This window comes from Panthera tigris, chromosome A3 (assembly GCF_018350195.1).
Source record: "Panthera tigris isolate Pti1 chromosome A3, P.tigris_Pti1_mat1.1, whole genome shotgun sequence".
NCBI classification, from domain to species: domain Eukaryota; kingdom Metazoa; phylum Chordata; class Mammalia; order Carnivora; family Felidae; genus Panthera; species Panthera tigris.
In genome coordinates this window covers 42,329,955-42,346,404 of record NC_056662.1, presented here as the reverse complement: position 1 = coordinate 42,346,404, position 16,450 = coordinate 42,329,955, and the positions used below count along the sequence as shown (strand labels likewise).

The 16,450-nt window shown below is 46.1% G+C and overlaps 1 protein-coding gene across 2 annotated transcripts in view; it reads right to left on the bottom strand.

Moving 5' to 3' along the window:
- Positions 1 to 16,450, bottom strand: part of PCSK2 (proprotein convertase subtilisin/kexin type 2) — a 270,236-nt gene that overhangs the window by 106,735 nt on the left and 147,051 nt on the right. For both annotated transcript variants that reach the window (XM_042980934.1, XM_042980935.1), the window contains one exon: positions 9,576 to 9,613. In XM_042980934.1, the coding sequence (XP_042836868.1) occupies positions 9,576 to 9,613 (38 nt within the window). The remainder of the gene's footprint in view (positions 1 to 9,575; positions 9,614 to 16,450) is intronic.

Below are 16,450 nucleotides of genomic sequence, written 5' to 3'. Positions count from 1 at the left end.
TAATGATCTCCTTGGGGAACAAGGCCTCCAGTTGATTCTCTCATGAACAAAAAATTGAAAGACATCTTGGTTTTTAAGCCGTTTAAATTTAGTCAAAGAGATGAGACTGCGTCAAAGGCCGTTAGAGAATTTAAGGTAAGAAAATGACTTTTGTGGGTTGCTTTTAGTCTGGGCTTCTTGGTGGAAGCAACTCTCTAGATGAAAAACTAATTATAATCCAATCATCCTTTGTATAGAACAAGCTTCTAGACAAATTCATATGCTGTCTCAACCTAAGAGAACATTCTTTAAATGCATTTTAGTATCTTCCCTTCTCTAACTTTTGGGGCTACTTCCTTGTTCTTGCTGTTGTGTTCCCATAGTGGGCAGTATTTTTATTTTCAGGACCACACTGTACACATTATGATGTAATTATATACTTACAAGTGTACCTCCCCCATTGAACTCTGAAATCCCTTGGGGGCGGGGACCAGATTTTTCACATTTTATAGTCCAGGCCCCTAGTATAGCATCTTGCACATGGTAGAAACCCTACAGGTCTCTTAAATGTTGACCTGGTCCAATGGAACAATAACTAGTCAACTGAGCAACAAGGAAAAATCGATTATCCAGATTTTTCTCTTTGTTTTCCCTGTAGTTATACATCTAGGTCCAAACAAGTAGATTCATTTCAGTTAAACCAGATTTTATTTTCTTCCATTTTTATCTCAAAGTACATTCCTGTAAAAATGAACAGATTCCTCTACCACATGGGTTGAGTCAGACGATACTCATTTGATGGATGATCTGTCCAAATGATTAAGAAAAAGTTCTTATTCCCGGTAATCAGTCTGGTGTCCTGGTGATAAAGCACTTACTATGACCTGGCCAGCATTAGCAAGTACACAGAAAGAAGCCAACTCCTCCTTCCAATAAGACATAAAGGTTGTTTAAACTTCAATTTCAAATGCAATATTAATGTGGTTATTTAAATATTAATCGGTCTAAAAGCCCGGAGCCATGCATGCGCTTAATACTTCATAGCATCTGAGTCATTCGGGGCTGAGGACTGAGCCCATCTCCAGCAGGTGCCCTTTCATCATGGCGGCCACCTGCCACCTGGAGCCCTGGTGCGCATGCGGCTGCCAAGCTCAAAGGCCCTTCCTTTGGGCTCAGAGATGGCAGCCCTTCTCAGTGCTCCAGAGGCCCCTCTTCAGAGACAGTCACCTGTCAGGAACCCATCAAAAGAATGGAAAAGTGCAGGTCCTGAGGGGTGGGCTTTTTTCTTCTACAAGAACTTCTTTTGGCAAAATAACCCTAGAGCATCAATATATCATGTTCCCACTTTTGAACCAAACCAAAGGACATAATTTGTCCTCTCCCATATGGGAACTTAATTACATTTTTACCACCTGACGAGCTGTAGACATTACAGAAAAGAAATAGCTCTTGGCTACCTGCATGTGAATCATCCATACTGGGAGTCATATTCTCTTCAGGCCTTCAGCCACAGAGACTTCAGTTAATTCCGTGGCCCTCTATTTTCTTCACCAGGGACAAGCATTATGGGGAATGGAATGAGACATCCACCTATGAGGTGGTTGACAGCTGGGAGTAGGGAGTTCTGCATGCTAGAGTTTCCCTTCGTCGCTGATAGAGGGCCATCATATGATTGAGCTCCTGATTTCATTTGCAAAAGTAGGAATGGTGAATCAATATTCAGTGCAACTGAACAAATATCTATTAAATGTCTGCTAACCATCGTGCTAAATGTTAAGGGGGACACGAAATTAAAAAGTACACACTTTCCTACGAAGAACTTGTGATCTAGTTGTAAGGTTGTCATACATTACAGGGGAACAGCTTTGCTGAATGAGTGAATGAGTGAGGTGCCAAAATGAATGATGAGATTAATCATCAGAATCTGGGAAAGCTTTCAAAGAAATACACGTTACAAGGCCTATCCCTAAAGATTTTGATTCAGTAGGTCTGGGGTAGGGGCAGAAACCTATATTCTCCTTACCAAGGAAGGGGTCTAGAATGGGTAACTGTAACAGCCGCTGCATAAAAACAACCATAATATGTCAGTAGTGGATGACAACAAATATTTATATCTCTTACGGGTCTGCAGGTTGGCTGGGAGTTTGATGATCTAGGCTGAGCTCAGCTGGGTGGCTCTGCTTTCTTGCTTCTGGGGTCAGCTGGTTTTCACCTGCTATTGGTGGGGCTCCAAATGGTGGCTCTGTTTCTTATTGCCGTTCTACAGATTGATGAGGGTGGCTTAGCTTCAGGCTCTGCCAGCTCCTCACCACCCCCCTACCCCGCGCCGGGTCCAGTGGGCTAGCCTGGGCATGCTCTGCTACTGGTGATGGTAGAGGCATAGGAGGGCGCATGGGAACCTGCAAGGCCTCTTAAGGCCTCGTCTCTGAACTGGCACAGCACCTCTGCATTATTAAATTGCTTTAAACAAGTCATAAGGGCCAGCCTGAATGAAGTCAAGGGGTGGGAAATTTACTTCACCCCTCTAGAGGAAGTTTCTGCAAAGCCCCACAGCAGAAGCCACAGGTCTAGGGAAAGATGGGTAGTTGGTGAATGTGTTCTTCTACAGTCCATGGAGAAACTCCAGCAAGAGCACGTGAATCTGCATCGATTTTCAGCACAGGGTCCAGGGGCTGCTCGGAGGGTGACCCACAGTTTCCCAGCGGAAAGATGAAGGCTCTCGGGAAAGACGCAGCCCATCACCCCTGCCAGCAGGGTAGATGCCTGCGGCCTGCCCCGTGGTCACGTACACATCTGGAGATGTCATTCCCTGGCCTGGAGAAATCCCCATTTGGAAAAATTGCTGTCTTACCATCCCTACACTCGCCTTGGAAATTAGCCCTCCCCTCTGAATATCCATGAATATCCTTTTAGTTCAAAGATCTGTGACAGAGAAGCGGCGTGTGGATCCGAAATTCTCCTTCCCAGGACCATCCTTCATTATATCCCTGGCCATGAGCCAAGGGTTTTCTTTCTCCCTGTGTCACCTGTTTGCCTGGGTGTTCTTTTTCAAATAAATCTCTTATTTTTTCAAATAAAACACACTTTACCTTTCAGAGAAATCTCATAGAGTCTCTTTGGTAACTTCCACTCTTTTGGCTTCAGCTTTACAAGCTCATGACCTTACCCTTAAGTCTGGACGAGGCGCCCTTTTTCTCTTTTGAGAACTCTGAGCTGACTGTGGAGTGCACCGAACGATGGCACTGGTTTTTTAAGGCATTCCCCTGCTTCTCCTCCAGCAGGACAAGCTGCCGTCGTGTGAAGTTGTAATCTCAACTCTTTTGCGAAGGAGATAAACATTTGTGTATCTGCCCCCACCCCCCCACATTATCTCAATGATACCACGCAACAAACCTGATGTTCGTTTTTCCCATTTCACAAATGAAGAAATTAAAGCTCAAGGGGGTTTACAGGGTTAGTCTAAGGCTGCAAAGCTATGAATTAGGGAGCCAGTTGTCACACTCAGGTTTGACTCAGTTTCCCACTGTTGTCATACTATAATCCCACCCTTGCTGGCTGATTTTCAGCTTCCGGCACCTGCCACTCTGTGTCTGAAGACTCCCTATCCACTGACTCTATTCTGCGTGTATGGTGGGGAGGCCAGGAGAGCCAGGGAGTTAGCCCCCGATCTCCCCACCCTATACCTGCTTCTGGGGAACAGCCTTCAACCACTGATTGACAAGAGTTGGGTGATAACTCTGAGAAGGCTCTGTCTACACTGCTTCCCAGAGTGCTACAGTCAGATCAAGCTCCCATTAGCCCTCAGTGGTAATTGGCTGCCTAACAAACCCTTTCTTGGCCCCTCTCCTTTCTGATATCACTTCCCTTCTCCCCGGCTAGTGCTTCCTGGGATCTTTTCCCAAATAAACGACTTGCCTTTAAATCTCTGTCTCAGGTATGCCTCTGAGAAAACACCAAACCACAGCGAGAAGACTCTTCTTGGATTATACAGAACCACTAGCCATTTCTTCGCCCCTGTACCTCAGCAGAGCAGGCCTTGGAGCAAAGCAGGAGATGCTCAGTTCTGTACCCCCCGCCCCTCCTCTGAAAGCTGCCACCTCTGTCACCCTTCACATGTTCTTGAAGGAGTCTCCCTGTTTTCTGTACATCTGGAAGGACCCCTAGGCTTGGACCAGTACTGTGAGCACAGATCTATGGTGGTCACCACCTGGGGGCTGCAGCGTAAAGTGATGAACAGCCCTGCCTGCCTGCCTGCCCCTCACCTGTTAGATGCATCCCACACCTGTGTCCTCACTGACTCGGACTCCTCTGGAGAACAACCCTGTCTGGTTTCCCTCTTCCCCTGGGGGCTTGCATATAGCAGGCTCAACACACAGGGATTCAACTGAGTTCGAGCATACATCCAGACTGTTTGCACAGAGAGAACAGGAACTCTGATTTTGACTCGGTCTAAAATTGTTTCTTGGCCAATACCCATTCCATGTTATTACTGTCGGGATGGAGAAAGGAGGATTTTAATCATTTGGAATAGTGAGCATTGACCAGGGGGACTGGATCCCTCGGATTAAATTCAATCACAGAACCATAGAGTAATAATAAAAGAAGTGTCTCTTATTATCCTTTGCCCCTAACAATCAACAGATTCACTGTAGATTTGTTGAATTAAATTAGCACTAATGACTTACATTTATATACTGATTTTCAGTTTTCAAACGATTTCAATTCTCAGTTTAAATAGAGAGAACGCTGGAGTACCAGCATCCTCAAATTTGTCTCTTTAATATACAGAATAAAGAAGATTTGAAAATAATTCTGCTTTGGGAAACATTTTGCCTGATTTGGTTATCAAGCAATTTTTGTCATAGCCGTCTAAGAGCCTCTGATAGAGCTTTCCCTTCTCATTGCAAATAATCAGTAGCAAGAGGGAATTTTCTCCACACAATACATTTCTGTTTATTGTAAACCCTTAATACATTTAAGGGTCATTAACCCATGTGAATGTTGCCAGAACCAGGCCCATATGACCTTTGGCCTCTCACCCATGTCCCTGCTGAGCTCTGTCCAGCTGCCTGCACCACGTCTCTTTGTCAAGGGCTTTCTCTGAGACCCTGGAAGGTAGGAGGTGCTGGAATGTTCACATCCACATCCCTAGGACCAGCCTTCAACCAATGACTGATGGGAGTTGATGTACAAAAACCCAGCCCTGGCCCGCATATTCTACTCCATCTCCTGGATTCCCCAGTGAGCTTGAGTTGGAGCCTCTCCCCATGGTGACTTTGATAACACACCATCTATGGCCTGCCTTCCCTTCCATATCTCATTCCCCCCTCTCTCCTTGCTTCCTAGAATCACCTCCCAAATAAACTACTTGCACTCTGACTCTTGTCTCAGGGTCTGCTTCTGGAGAAACCCAAACACGGACCTTCCCAAAGCACATTTCACTAGAAGCGCTGGGCAAACTCATCACATCCGAGCCATTAAGTCACCTAACAAAGTGTGACGCTGCCTGTTAATCCTTTACTCAAACAATTTTTGAGTTTATCACCGTCCACCGATTTCATTGCTCTCCCGGGCAGCTCTCCTCCACTTGCCATTCTCATTCTCTTAATTATAGTGTAAAATTTTTAATTAAAAATAAAGAAGATAAATTTGGTTGGTTAGTAGCTTCAAAGTTGTCACTCCCAACTCTACATGGGGCGAGAGAGATGCTGACTGGAGCAAGCCAGTTCAAGTTCAAGTTCTCCACTGAGAAATTTAGAAGGAGATCTCTGGATGCTGTTTTTTCACCTGTACCAATGACGTGGAAACACTTCACAGCCAGGCATAATTATATATGATTTTTTGGTAAGATTCCAAGTGTTTGACAAATGTTGAAGACTCGGACCTTCCTCTGGATGGAAGCTGTCAAAACGTGCAGTTTTGGACAGAACTCATGTGTTCTCTTCTATTCTTAGGTGATGTCTAGTTTAAGTTTACAGGAGATAGTGTCATCTCCTCGACAACATCCCCACCAAATGGCCATCAACCCTCCCCTTGACCATTTTCAGATATGGAGAACTCATTATTTCCCAGGAGACCTAACTCCTTTGATTAGTAACCTCAGCGACTGGACAGTTCTTCCTCTGACTGAACTATACTCTTTGTCCTGCACTTGTGGGCGGGGATTTTCTTGGGAGAAAGTACTGAATAAGTTGAATGTCTCATTCCTCATGGAGAATTTGAAATATGTAAACATGTATCTAATGTGGTTCTTACCGTTTTCCCCCCAGTTTTTTCAGCTGTCCTGAGTATGTCATGGTTGGGAGTCCCTCAAGCATCCTGGTCACTATCTGTCATTCTCCCTCTCTGAGACGGCCATAGGAAGCAAACTCGTCCAATAATTGAGGATTGGGATGTTTAAACTATTTTTTTTTTTAGTTTATTTATTTTGAGAGAGAGAAAGAGAGAGAGAGAGAGGAGAGAGAGAGAGAGAGAGAGAGAGAGAGAGAGAGGAGACAGAAAGAGAGAGAGAGTAGGGAAGGGGCAGAAAGAGGAGGGGAGAAAGAATCCCAAGCAGGCTCTGTGTTGTTCGCACAAAGCCCGATGCAGGGCTCAATCTCACGAGCCATGAGATCACGACCTGAGCTGAAATCAAGCGTTGGATGCTTAATGGACTGAGCCACCCAGGGACCCCAAGGACTAGGATGTTTAAATAAATCACAGCATAAGACAATACTATGTAGCCCTCATAATCATGTTTTGAAGACTATTTACTACTATAAAACTATTTACAACTTGTCAAGTGGAAGGGGGGTGCTGTACATGCAACAGAGCCCGATTTCATTAAAAAATACACACAGAGAAGTGAAAGCCCAAGACATGCTAAAATATTAAGAATGGTGCCATGGCTGCTTTTGAGTCTGTATCGTGATTTGTCCAAGTTTTCTACAGAGACCATGTATGTATTTTTTAATCGGAATTTTTTTTTTTTGAAAGAAAGAAAACAAAATAAAAAAGAACACAATGCTCATAGAAGCCATGGAGTTGTTCAGGTATATATTCTGATATTGCAGAATAGAGGGGAGCTTGGCACCTCCCTCCATGGATGTTTCATTTTCCAATTTCAGATACGGGTTTCTGGCAGATGAACCCCGCTGTTGATTAGCATTGTACCTGCCATTCATCAGAGCCCCCGGGGGTTGTTTTCCCATGTGAATTACTCTCTCTTTGGACTCTGGCAACTGGCATTGGGGGCAGCCTGTCCCAGAAGCACAAGGGCGGGGTGGGGGGTGGGGGAGAAGGGAGGGGAGCCTAGGTCACTCTCCATGTGAGTAACCTCAGGATGTTTCCATAGTGTAGTGATTCCCTTGCGCAGTGTCCATTCATCGGACACAGAAGTGACCTGCAGAGGTCCTGGACTGGCTGGAGGGAGGCCAGGCACTGACAGCCGCCAGCCCGTCTGACAGCCACTCCACCCTGAGGTCCTACGAGCTGTAAGATGCAGTAACATTGGTTTGTGGAAATGAATAAAACCCTATTTGGCAGCTCTGCAGGGTGCTGGGTCCTGGAGATGGGGGGAAACTTAGCAGCCTGTGAAAAGAATATAAATGCCTCTGTGTGCAGAGAGTGGCCCTCTGAGGAGGAACCGGCCGCCCCTGCACACTATCATCCCTGCCATCTCTTCCTAAGGAAAGGCCTCTGGGTGTAAGAGCCTTGGAGAACACGCAACACACGCCTTTCCCACTCTCTCCTTCTGAGAACTCTTTAGGGCCCTGCAGTTATTGGGGAGGCAGAGGAAGGGAGGTCATTGGAGGAGGCAGATGAGGCCGTGCATGGAGGCAGAGGAGGGGTGCCTGGGTGGCTTAGTTGGTTGAGCGTCTGACTTCAGCTCAGGTCATGATCTCACGGTTCATGAGTTCGAGCCCCGCGTCGGGCTCTGTGCTAAGAGCTTGGAGCCTGGAGCCTGCTTTGGATTCTGTGTGTGTGTGTGTGTGTGTGTGTGTGTCTCTCTCTCTGCCCCTCCCCTGCTTATGTGCACATGTTCTCTTTCTCTCTCAAAAATAAATGAACATTAAAAAAAATTTTTTTTTTAATTTAAAAAATTTAAGGAGGCAGAGGAACAGCCAAGGAGTCAGCTCCATGGTACTTGCAGTGGGGGAAGGTCACAGAGAGGAGGCGGGAACTGTTTCCTCAGACACAGCAGATGGGTGCTGAGACAGAATCTGCAGCTCCCAGGCCGTTTCTTAGTGTCTTCTCAGCAGAGGTTGATTCTCCTCTTTGGGAATAAAACTTCGATTTAATTTCTGTCCTTTCTTTCTGGGGGCATATTGGCTGGACTGTACCAATGGTTCATTTAACTTTTCTTTAAATTCTTTTCTTTTAAAAAAAATTTAAAAACATTATTTATTTTGAGAGAGAGAGAGAGAGAGAGAGAGAGAGCAAGCAAGGGAGGGGCAGGGAGAGAGGGACAGAGAATCCCAAGCAGGCTCTGTGCTGTTAGCACACAGCCCAATGTGGGGCTCAAACTCACAAACTGTGAGATCATGACCTAAGCCGAAATCAAGAGGTGGACGTTTAACTGACTGAGCCACCCAGGTGCCCCCAACCCTTTAAAAAAATTATTATTCCAAAAGATAGCCCAAAGTATACTCCTCTAGATTTGTAAGACCCATGAAGCAAATAGAAGCTCAGCACATCGGTGCTTCCTCTCCTGATGCTTAATGCACTAAACAGATGATAAACTTTGTTCTCTCTTTGCAGTGTGGACACACATACCTTCTAGGATGAATAACCCAGAACGTTGATCTCCCAACGCTTCTGCTTGTTAACAATCTTTACCTAAGTCTACATTCTTCCAACTGTGAGTCTCTTAAGCTAACTAAAGTAACATTGAAAAAAACCCCTTAGATCTGGAGGTTATAGGAAAAGTACAGCTTAGTAATAGTTTGGATAATTTCAAGCAGACACAGCAGTGCTTGACTAGGATGCTCCCTGGGGTTAACATAAAGCAATCTCTTCATGTTGAAAGCGTTTGCAGGTTTCATCAGGAAAGCAGTGTTTGATTTGCTATGTAAGAAGTTAGAGCACGTGGGTCTAGCTCAACAGTGTTTATTACGATTTTCTGTTAATATGTCTTACTCGTCAAGAGATACCAAATGGTGCGCTCAGCGTTGCAGGGGAAAGCCGGGGTGGGGTGCTCCTAAGCACAAAAACAATAAAAAAAGATGATGTCCTTGCTTTCATAAAGCTACGGTTGCGATGTGAGGTGCCCCTCTTTTTGGCTTTTTGCGATTGGTTTTATCCAGCGAGAACCCAAACGGCTCATTTCCACCCTTCAATTCAATATCCTCATCGAGAGTTGATGGGAAACCTTGCCGAGGCTCTCTCTTCTTCGTCTCTCCCTTGTCTCTTGGCTCTGTTCTTTCAGACCCCAAGTTTCCTCATCGTCTTCTCACAAAGCCACTACCGTTACCTGCTGCCAGGCTCCACGCTTTGTCCCTTTGCTTCGGGCCTGAGCTGAGGCTCCAAGAGGGGCCGGGCTAGCGTGCAGGTGTGCGCATGCGTGCATGTGTTTCTGTGTGTGTGCCCCCCGCCCGTGCAGATCGGCTGGTACTTACATAGTTCGAGGCCAGGTCCGGGTGCAGGTAGTCAATCCCTGTGAAAAGAGCACCACAAGATGAAAGGTTAATACCTGCCACTGTGTCCTCCGGAAAGTTGCTCAAGAAAGTGCCCTCCTGGTGGGGCTGGTGCCAGGACAGTTGGACGGGGTGAGCCCCTGTGCCTTAGTCCCAGGCTTGCGTTTCTGTTCCCGAGTGAGGGTGGGGCGTACCCACCAGATGCGTCAGAGGGGTGAAGCCAGTTAAAGCTGGGGCCCTGGGATAAGACTTCTGACATAAATGTCAGTACTAAGGGGCTTAGTGGCTGCAAGATGGATGGTTCATCAGAGCAGCGATCTAAGATTTGTGAAAATCCTGACATTTCCAAAGCACAAGCAGACATTTCTTTTGAAATGAAAGTGGCCCTGGGGAGGAAAAACGATTATTATTTAACAGGGTACAGACAGCCATGGATTAGGGGAGCGTCCTCTGGCACGGAGATAATAAGAGGAACACAGGCTGCGTGGGAAAAGGCGATTAGGCAGAGAGAAAATGTCTTCGGATGAAGTGTCCTGGGTGGGAGCTGATGCTTGTCTCTGAGGAACGTGGCTTTCCAGGAAGCCCGAGACTTCAGCCTCCCTGCACCAGCCCCGTGCTTTCTCCTGGACGTGGCCTGTCTTGTTGCCCAAGATTGGTTATAAGGGTAGAATTACCAGCACCGGCGCATTCCATCACAGGTGAACCTCTGCAAGCACGTGGAAATTCAAGGCCACACTGGAACTCTCGTCCAGGTCTGCAGAGCCGTAGAACCTTTGCAGCAGTTACACCTGAACATCCAGCCCTTTGCAAAACCGGCCAGGTTCCTGCACCACCTGACATAATGGTCACGAGTGTAGGTTTTGGAGTCAAAGACCCGAGTTTGGATCTCAGCAGTGCCGCCAGCTGGCCTGGTGACTTCAGGCCAAGTGCTTGGCCTCTCTGAGCTTGTTTTCTTCTCCACCACCACACTGGGGGTGTGATCAGTGGCATTAGCTCCATTGACATTCAGTAGCTCTGTTGGGTTTGCCATATTTAAAAGCTAGAGGTATCACTCAGTGCCTCCGATAGGTAGCATCTTCCCTGTGAGCACACTGAGGCCTGGCTGCTGTTACAGCTTTGCCCCACGTAAAAAAGAACCAGTATCAGGATGTTTATCTCAAAAAAAGAAATCTTCCTTTGTTTTCTTCTGGTTGCGCAAGAAATTTCTGGACTGGGAGTCACCATTCTACAGAACATATGTTACATTTTGCTGCTGATATTTTGACATGTGAAGGGTTCAAAATGGCTGCCTCCTATAGTCTAAGAGAGTATAGCCTATCACTTACCACCCACCAACCCACCATCCTCCTCCTCCTCCCCCCCCCCCCAACGATTGTGCAAGGACAGGGGTTAGAAGATTCAAAGACTAGGGGCGCCTGGGTGTCCCAGTTGGGTAAGCGTCCTACTTCACCTCAGGTCATCACCTCACGGTTGGGGAGTTTGAGTCCCACATCGGGTTCTGCACTGTCCGTGCAGAGCCTCCCTGGGATTCTGTCTCTCCCTTTCTCTCTGCCCCTCCCTGACTTGCGTGCAATCTCTCTCTCTCTCAAAATAAATAAATAAACTTTTTTTTTTTTTTTTTTAAAGAAGATCCAGAGACTCATATTTTAAAGGTTGCAAGCTCTGTCCTGGACCCTTATTCAGAAATTGTCCCTTTCAGCTGTGGGATGGGTTGGGGATGAGCACAAGCTATGGAGACCAGCAGATCCAGTTATCTTCTAGGCTCAGACACTATAATAATTGTGAGGCTTCAGCCAGGCGGCATCATCTCCTGGAGCTTCCGTTTCCTCATCTTTGAAACAGGAATATTATGTACCTTGCAAAGCAGCGTTCAAGATGAGGGCCGATTCGTTGAAAGTGTTTAGCATGTAGTAAACACCCGATAAGTTATATTTACGGTCATCACCCTTAATAGCATCACCTACCACATCATTAGAGTCCTGTGGATAATTCAGAAGAGCAGAAATAGTTTTAAAAATCTCCTTGGTCTTAGAATATTGTGTTGAAATCAAATTGTTGTACATATTTGTTGCAGTTGGTTATGGTTTGTGAACTCAATGTCAGGCAAAATATTTTGTAACATATAGATAAGTTAAACATAGACATGCACACAGAGAATATATTTCTTTTCTAGCAGGGAGTCGATTTTTTTGGCATAATTATACTTCTTAAGCTTATTTCGTTAGTGATCTCTACACCTCACGTGGGGCTGGAACTCCAGACCCTGAGATCAAGAGTTGCATGCTCTGCTGATTACGCCAGTCTGGGACCCCGGCATAACTGTCCTTCTATTCATGCTCATACTGTGTAAGAAGATCCTGGTGTATGTGTAGCCACACCTACACCTCGGGAAGGCCAGCTACAAGCCTCCCTCCCAGACACTCTGAGGCAGAAGCATCCAGTACGCACAATCCCAGATGATACACCTCCCCAACAAATCAAGCTGACTTTAGACAACTGGGTATTTCCCCCGAGGGAGTGCACCGTTCTTGGAAGAACTCCAATACGAGGTCGAGGTGCAGAATGGATGGAGCGAGCTCCTATTCCATGCAGGGAGTCAGTTTTTATTTTTATTAAAAAAAATTTTTTTTAAGGGGCCCCTGGGTGGCTCAGTCGGTTAGGCGTCCGACTTCGGCTCAGGTCATGATCTCATGGTTTGTGAGTTTGAGCCCCGCGTCTGGCTCTGTGCTGACAACTCAGAGTCTGGACCCTGCTTCTGTGTCTCCCTCGCTCTCTGCCCCACCCCCCCCGCCCCGCTCATACTCTGCCTCTCTCTCGAGAATAAATAAACATTAAAAAATTTTTTTTAGTGTTTATTTATTCTCGAGAGAGACAGACAGACAGAGAGAGCCAGCAGGGTAGGGGTAGAGAGGGAGGGAGAGAGAATCCCAATCAGGCTCCAAACAGTTCGAAGCCCGATGCAGGGCTCGAATCCACAAACCGTGAGATCGTGACCTGAGCCGAAGCCAAGAGTTGGACACTTAACTGACTGAGCCACCCAGGGAGTCAGTTTTTAAAACACGATTCCATGTTCTGATAGTGCAAGTCGTCTGGATCAGAAATTTTCTGAGAAATAGTAGTCTATTCTCTGTGAAAGGAAAATATCAAGGCAGAGAGATAAGAGAGCTGAAGGAAATTAAAATTAAAATAAGATAAAATTTGCCTAATTAAAATGAAGGATCTTGAATTAGGTTGAGGGGAAGACTAAGTGTTAAGTTAGAATAGATACAGTCTTTGGTCTAAGAAAGAAGAGATTATTGATAGAACCATGAGGGATGACAGACATGATTCAAAAAAGAAACAACGAACTAAATGAAGTATGAAAATAATGGTCTGGTAATTAAAGAGTATTTTAATATTTTTGTATATTTGATTATCTTTTCAGGTGGAATGTACTGAATACATTTTCTCAGTCAACTCTTATTTATGTTTTATTTCTTGTATTATTAATGTATTCATTTTTATTCTTCACTCATTGGTTTATTTCCAGCAGTGAATGCCAGGCACTATGTAGGTCCTGGAAAATCATAGACTGTGTAAGACACAGAATCTGAACTGTTCAACTATGTATGGCTCCCAGTCTACAGGGGGGACCAGCTCATTGCCAGCCAATCACAACGCGCTGTGGTATGCAAATGACAATTACTTGGTTATATTTTACATTAGTATCCTGTCCTCAGTGTCAGCGTTTTGAGAAAGTCTAATCCATAATAGTCCAAATTCTCAGGAAGCTCTGATGGTTCTGGAGACCTTGGGGAATTACCAAGGAGCTCCATGTACATATTCCTAGTTACAATTCCTAGTTAGTAGTTTGGCTGAGATGTATAACAATACCACACACCTCCTTTGGAGGTAGGTGTGTTTTCTCCTCTTTCATCTGAGTGGGCTACAACTGCTTCTACCAATAAGATGTTGCATGACTTTCAAGGCGAGGTCAGAAAAGGCCAGACATCTTCCACCAGTTCCCTTTAGACACTGGTCCACTTGGGGGAAGCCAGCTGCCACGGAAGAAGCCCATATGTCGGCCCGTGGTATGAAAGGCTCAGCTGAGCTACAGGAGCCAATGTCAATGGCCAGCTATGGGAATGAGCCATGGACGTCCACCCTAGCTGAGCCTTTGGATGACTGCAGCCCAGCCAACATCTGCCCACAACTGTCTGATAAACCTCGAATGAGAAGTGCCCAGACTGGCTCTCCCTGAGTTCCTGTGCCACAAAATCATGAGCAAAATAAAGAGTTAATCTAAGCTGCTAAAGGTAGGTGTCATTCGTTACACAGGAATAATGACTGGAACAGATACCCCAATGGCCCTTCTGAGAACCATGAAACCCAAGTTAGGGGAGAAAGCACTGCTTTCCTATGTGATGCAGACTTCTAACTCTCTTGGGAAAGTGTGGCTGACTGCCTGGTCCTTAAGCTTGGACCTCCACTTAAAAGGAGGAGATCCCACTCACAAAGACCCACCAGGGGGCAGAGCCAAGGGGTGGGCTTCAAGCACTGAAGATGGTGGTTCAGATTAGTTTGGGTAATTTTTTGTCTCCCTAAACCTTAGTTTCTTCATCTGCAAAATGTGGGTAATAGTACGAATCTTACAGGATAATTGTGACTGTGTTTCTAAATTGTCAGGCAGTGCCTAGTACACAGTGAGCACTCAAGAAATGTTAGTTTCCATTGTTATTTCAGCTTGAAGTTCTCTCTGACCCTGCCTCCCTGGCCTTCAGTCTTACTTCCTTGGCTCCATCTGATGTTGACTAACGGCCTTGACTCCTGCCTTCGCTGACCATCTTTGACCCCGAAAGCCTGCACCTGTCCTGAACTGTGCCGGTGATGGCTGGTGGCTCCTATCCATCTCTGTGTCTTGTTATGGCCACATCCTGTTTTCCAGCTCAAGTTTCCAATGTGAAACAACTCTATTTGCAACAAAGGGGCTGAGTTGTTATCATTAAGTGGGGCCCTCGCTGACATCTACATACATGCCCGGAACATCAGAGCAAACCTTTAAGAAATGCTTTCTGCCCCTTTGAGCCGCAGCTAACCGTGGAGGTACTCTCCTATTGATGTGTAGTGTATGGAAATGACATTAAGTTGCATCGAAATGAAAGTAGGAGATACGTGTTTTAAACATTTATTTTGAGAGAGAGTGAGAGAACACAAACAGGGGAGGGGCAGAGACAGAGGGAGAGGAAGAATCCCAAGCAGGCTCTGTGCTATCAGTGCTGAGCCTGACGTGGGGCTGGATCCCATGCCCGTGAGATCACGACCTGAGCTGAAATCAAGAGTCGATGCTTAACTGACTGAGCCACCCAGGCGCCCGAAAGCGGATATTTATTGAGCATGTATTGAGTCATTGGATTTGGCAGAGAGGATGTTGGCCTAGTTCGGAGTTGTGCAACCAGAGAGTGTAAATGGCTTTTAAAACTGGGCTGTCTATAGATTGACTCTTCCACATGCAGATAATCAAATTATTTCCCATGGAGGCCAAAATAAAGAGCCAATGATTATAAAATATGATGTTTATTTTGCTCTTAGGTATGAAGGTCAGTATCTGTGTCTGTCTTTACCTTGGTTGGGAATGATATCTTGTTAAGCAAATATCTGGGAAATGATACCATACCATCCACTGATGCTCCCAGCCTCACCATAGTGCTTCCCATTCTAGGTGTTAGGGCAGAGGTGCCCAATGACACAGTGACGGCTGCCAAGCATCGTCCTTGTTGCGTAGGAGGCCACTCATGTCTCAAATGTGTTTGTCTTACTATTCCAAAGCGGATTTGGAGAACAGCTTGGTAGTCTTTCTCTTCTTCAGTTGCCATACTGAATAAGCATGCACTGAATTAAAGACGGTCACAAATCCTTCGTCTCTTTCCACAGCCAGGGTGTGGAACCTATTCCCCCTCCTCTGGGATCTAGCCCTGAGACCACTCATCCAACAGAAGTGGCAGAGTAATGCTTGCTCATTCCATGTCCAGCCTACAGGTGGCCTGGGAGCTTCCACTTCTCATTTCTTAGAATGAACATTGGGTCCCTAAGACATCTGTAAGAAATCCAACCACCTTGCTGGGGAGACCGTGTTGAGAGGAGAGGTCCTGGCACTACATGGAGCGGAAGGGAGGCCGAGCCATTTGAGCATCCCGGTCAGGCCTCCAGTTGACACTGGCCCCAGTTGCATTCTGACCCCAGCTGCGTAAAAGACCCCAGGGAGACCAATAACAGAACTTTCCAGCTGAGCCAGGTCAACCCACAGAACTGTGAGAGAGAACAGCGGGGTGGTTGTGTTAAGCCACTCAATTTTGGGGTGGTTTGTTCTGTAGCAGTAGATGACCAAAAAAGCGGAGAAGATAGGAGTTTAAATGGGGGGGGTGGGGCAGAGAGTTCAGTTCTGGGGGGATTCCCAAAGGCTACTAAAGCAGAAGAAATAATATCAAACAGTAAACTCTGCTGAGACTTTCTTTCTAAATTTTTTTTTTAATGTTTATTTTTGAGAGACAGAGAGAGAGACAGAGCGTGAGCGAGAGAGGGGCAGACAGAGAGGGAGACACAGAATCCGAAGCAGGCTCTGGGCTGTCAGCATGGAGCCCGATGCGGGGCTTGAACTCATGAACCGCGAGATCGTGACCTGAGCTGAAGTTGGATGCTCAACCAACTGAGCCACCCAGGTGGCCCAAGACTTTCTTTCCTAAAGGGTTTGGCTTCTCAAGCCAGGAAAGATGGATCAGAGTCAGGGCTCATCTTCCCCCTTTCTTCCGGTAAAGAAAGAATTCTGACATGGGCAGCACGGGCTGTTGGAATTTTTGTAGGAGCAATGTGCCTGTCTGTGG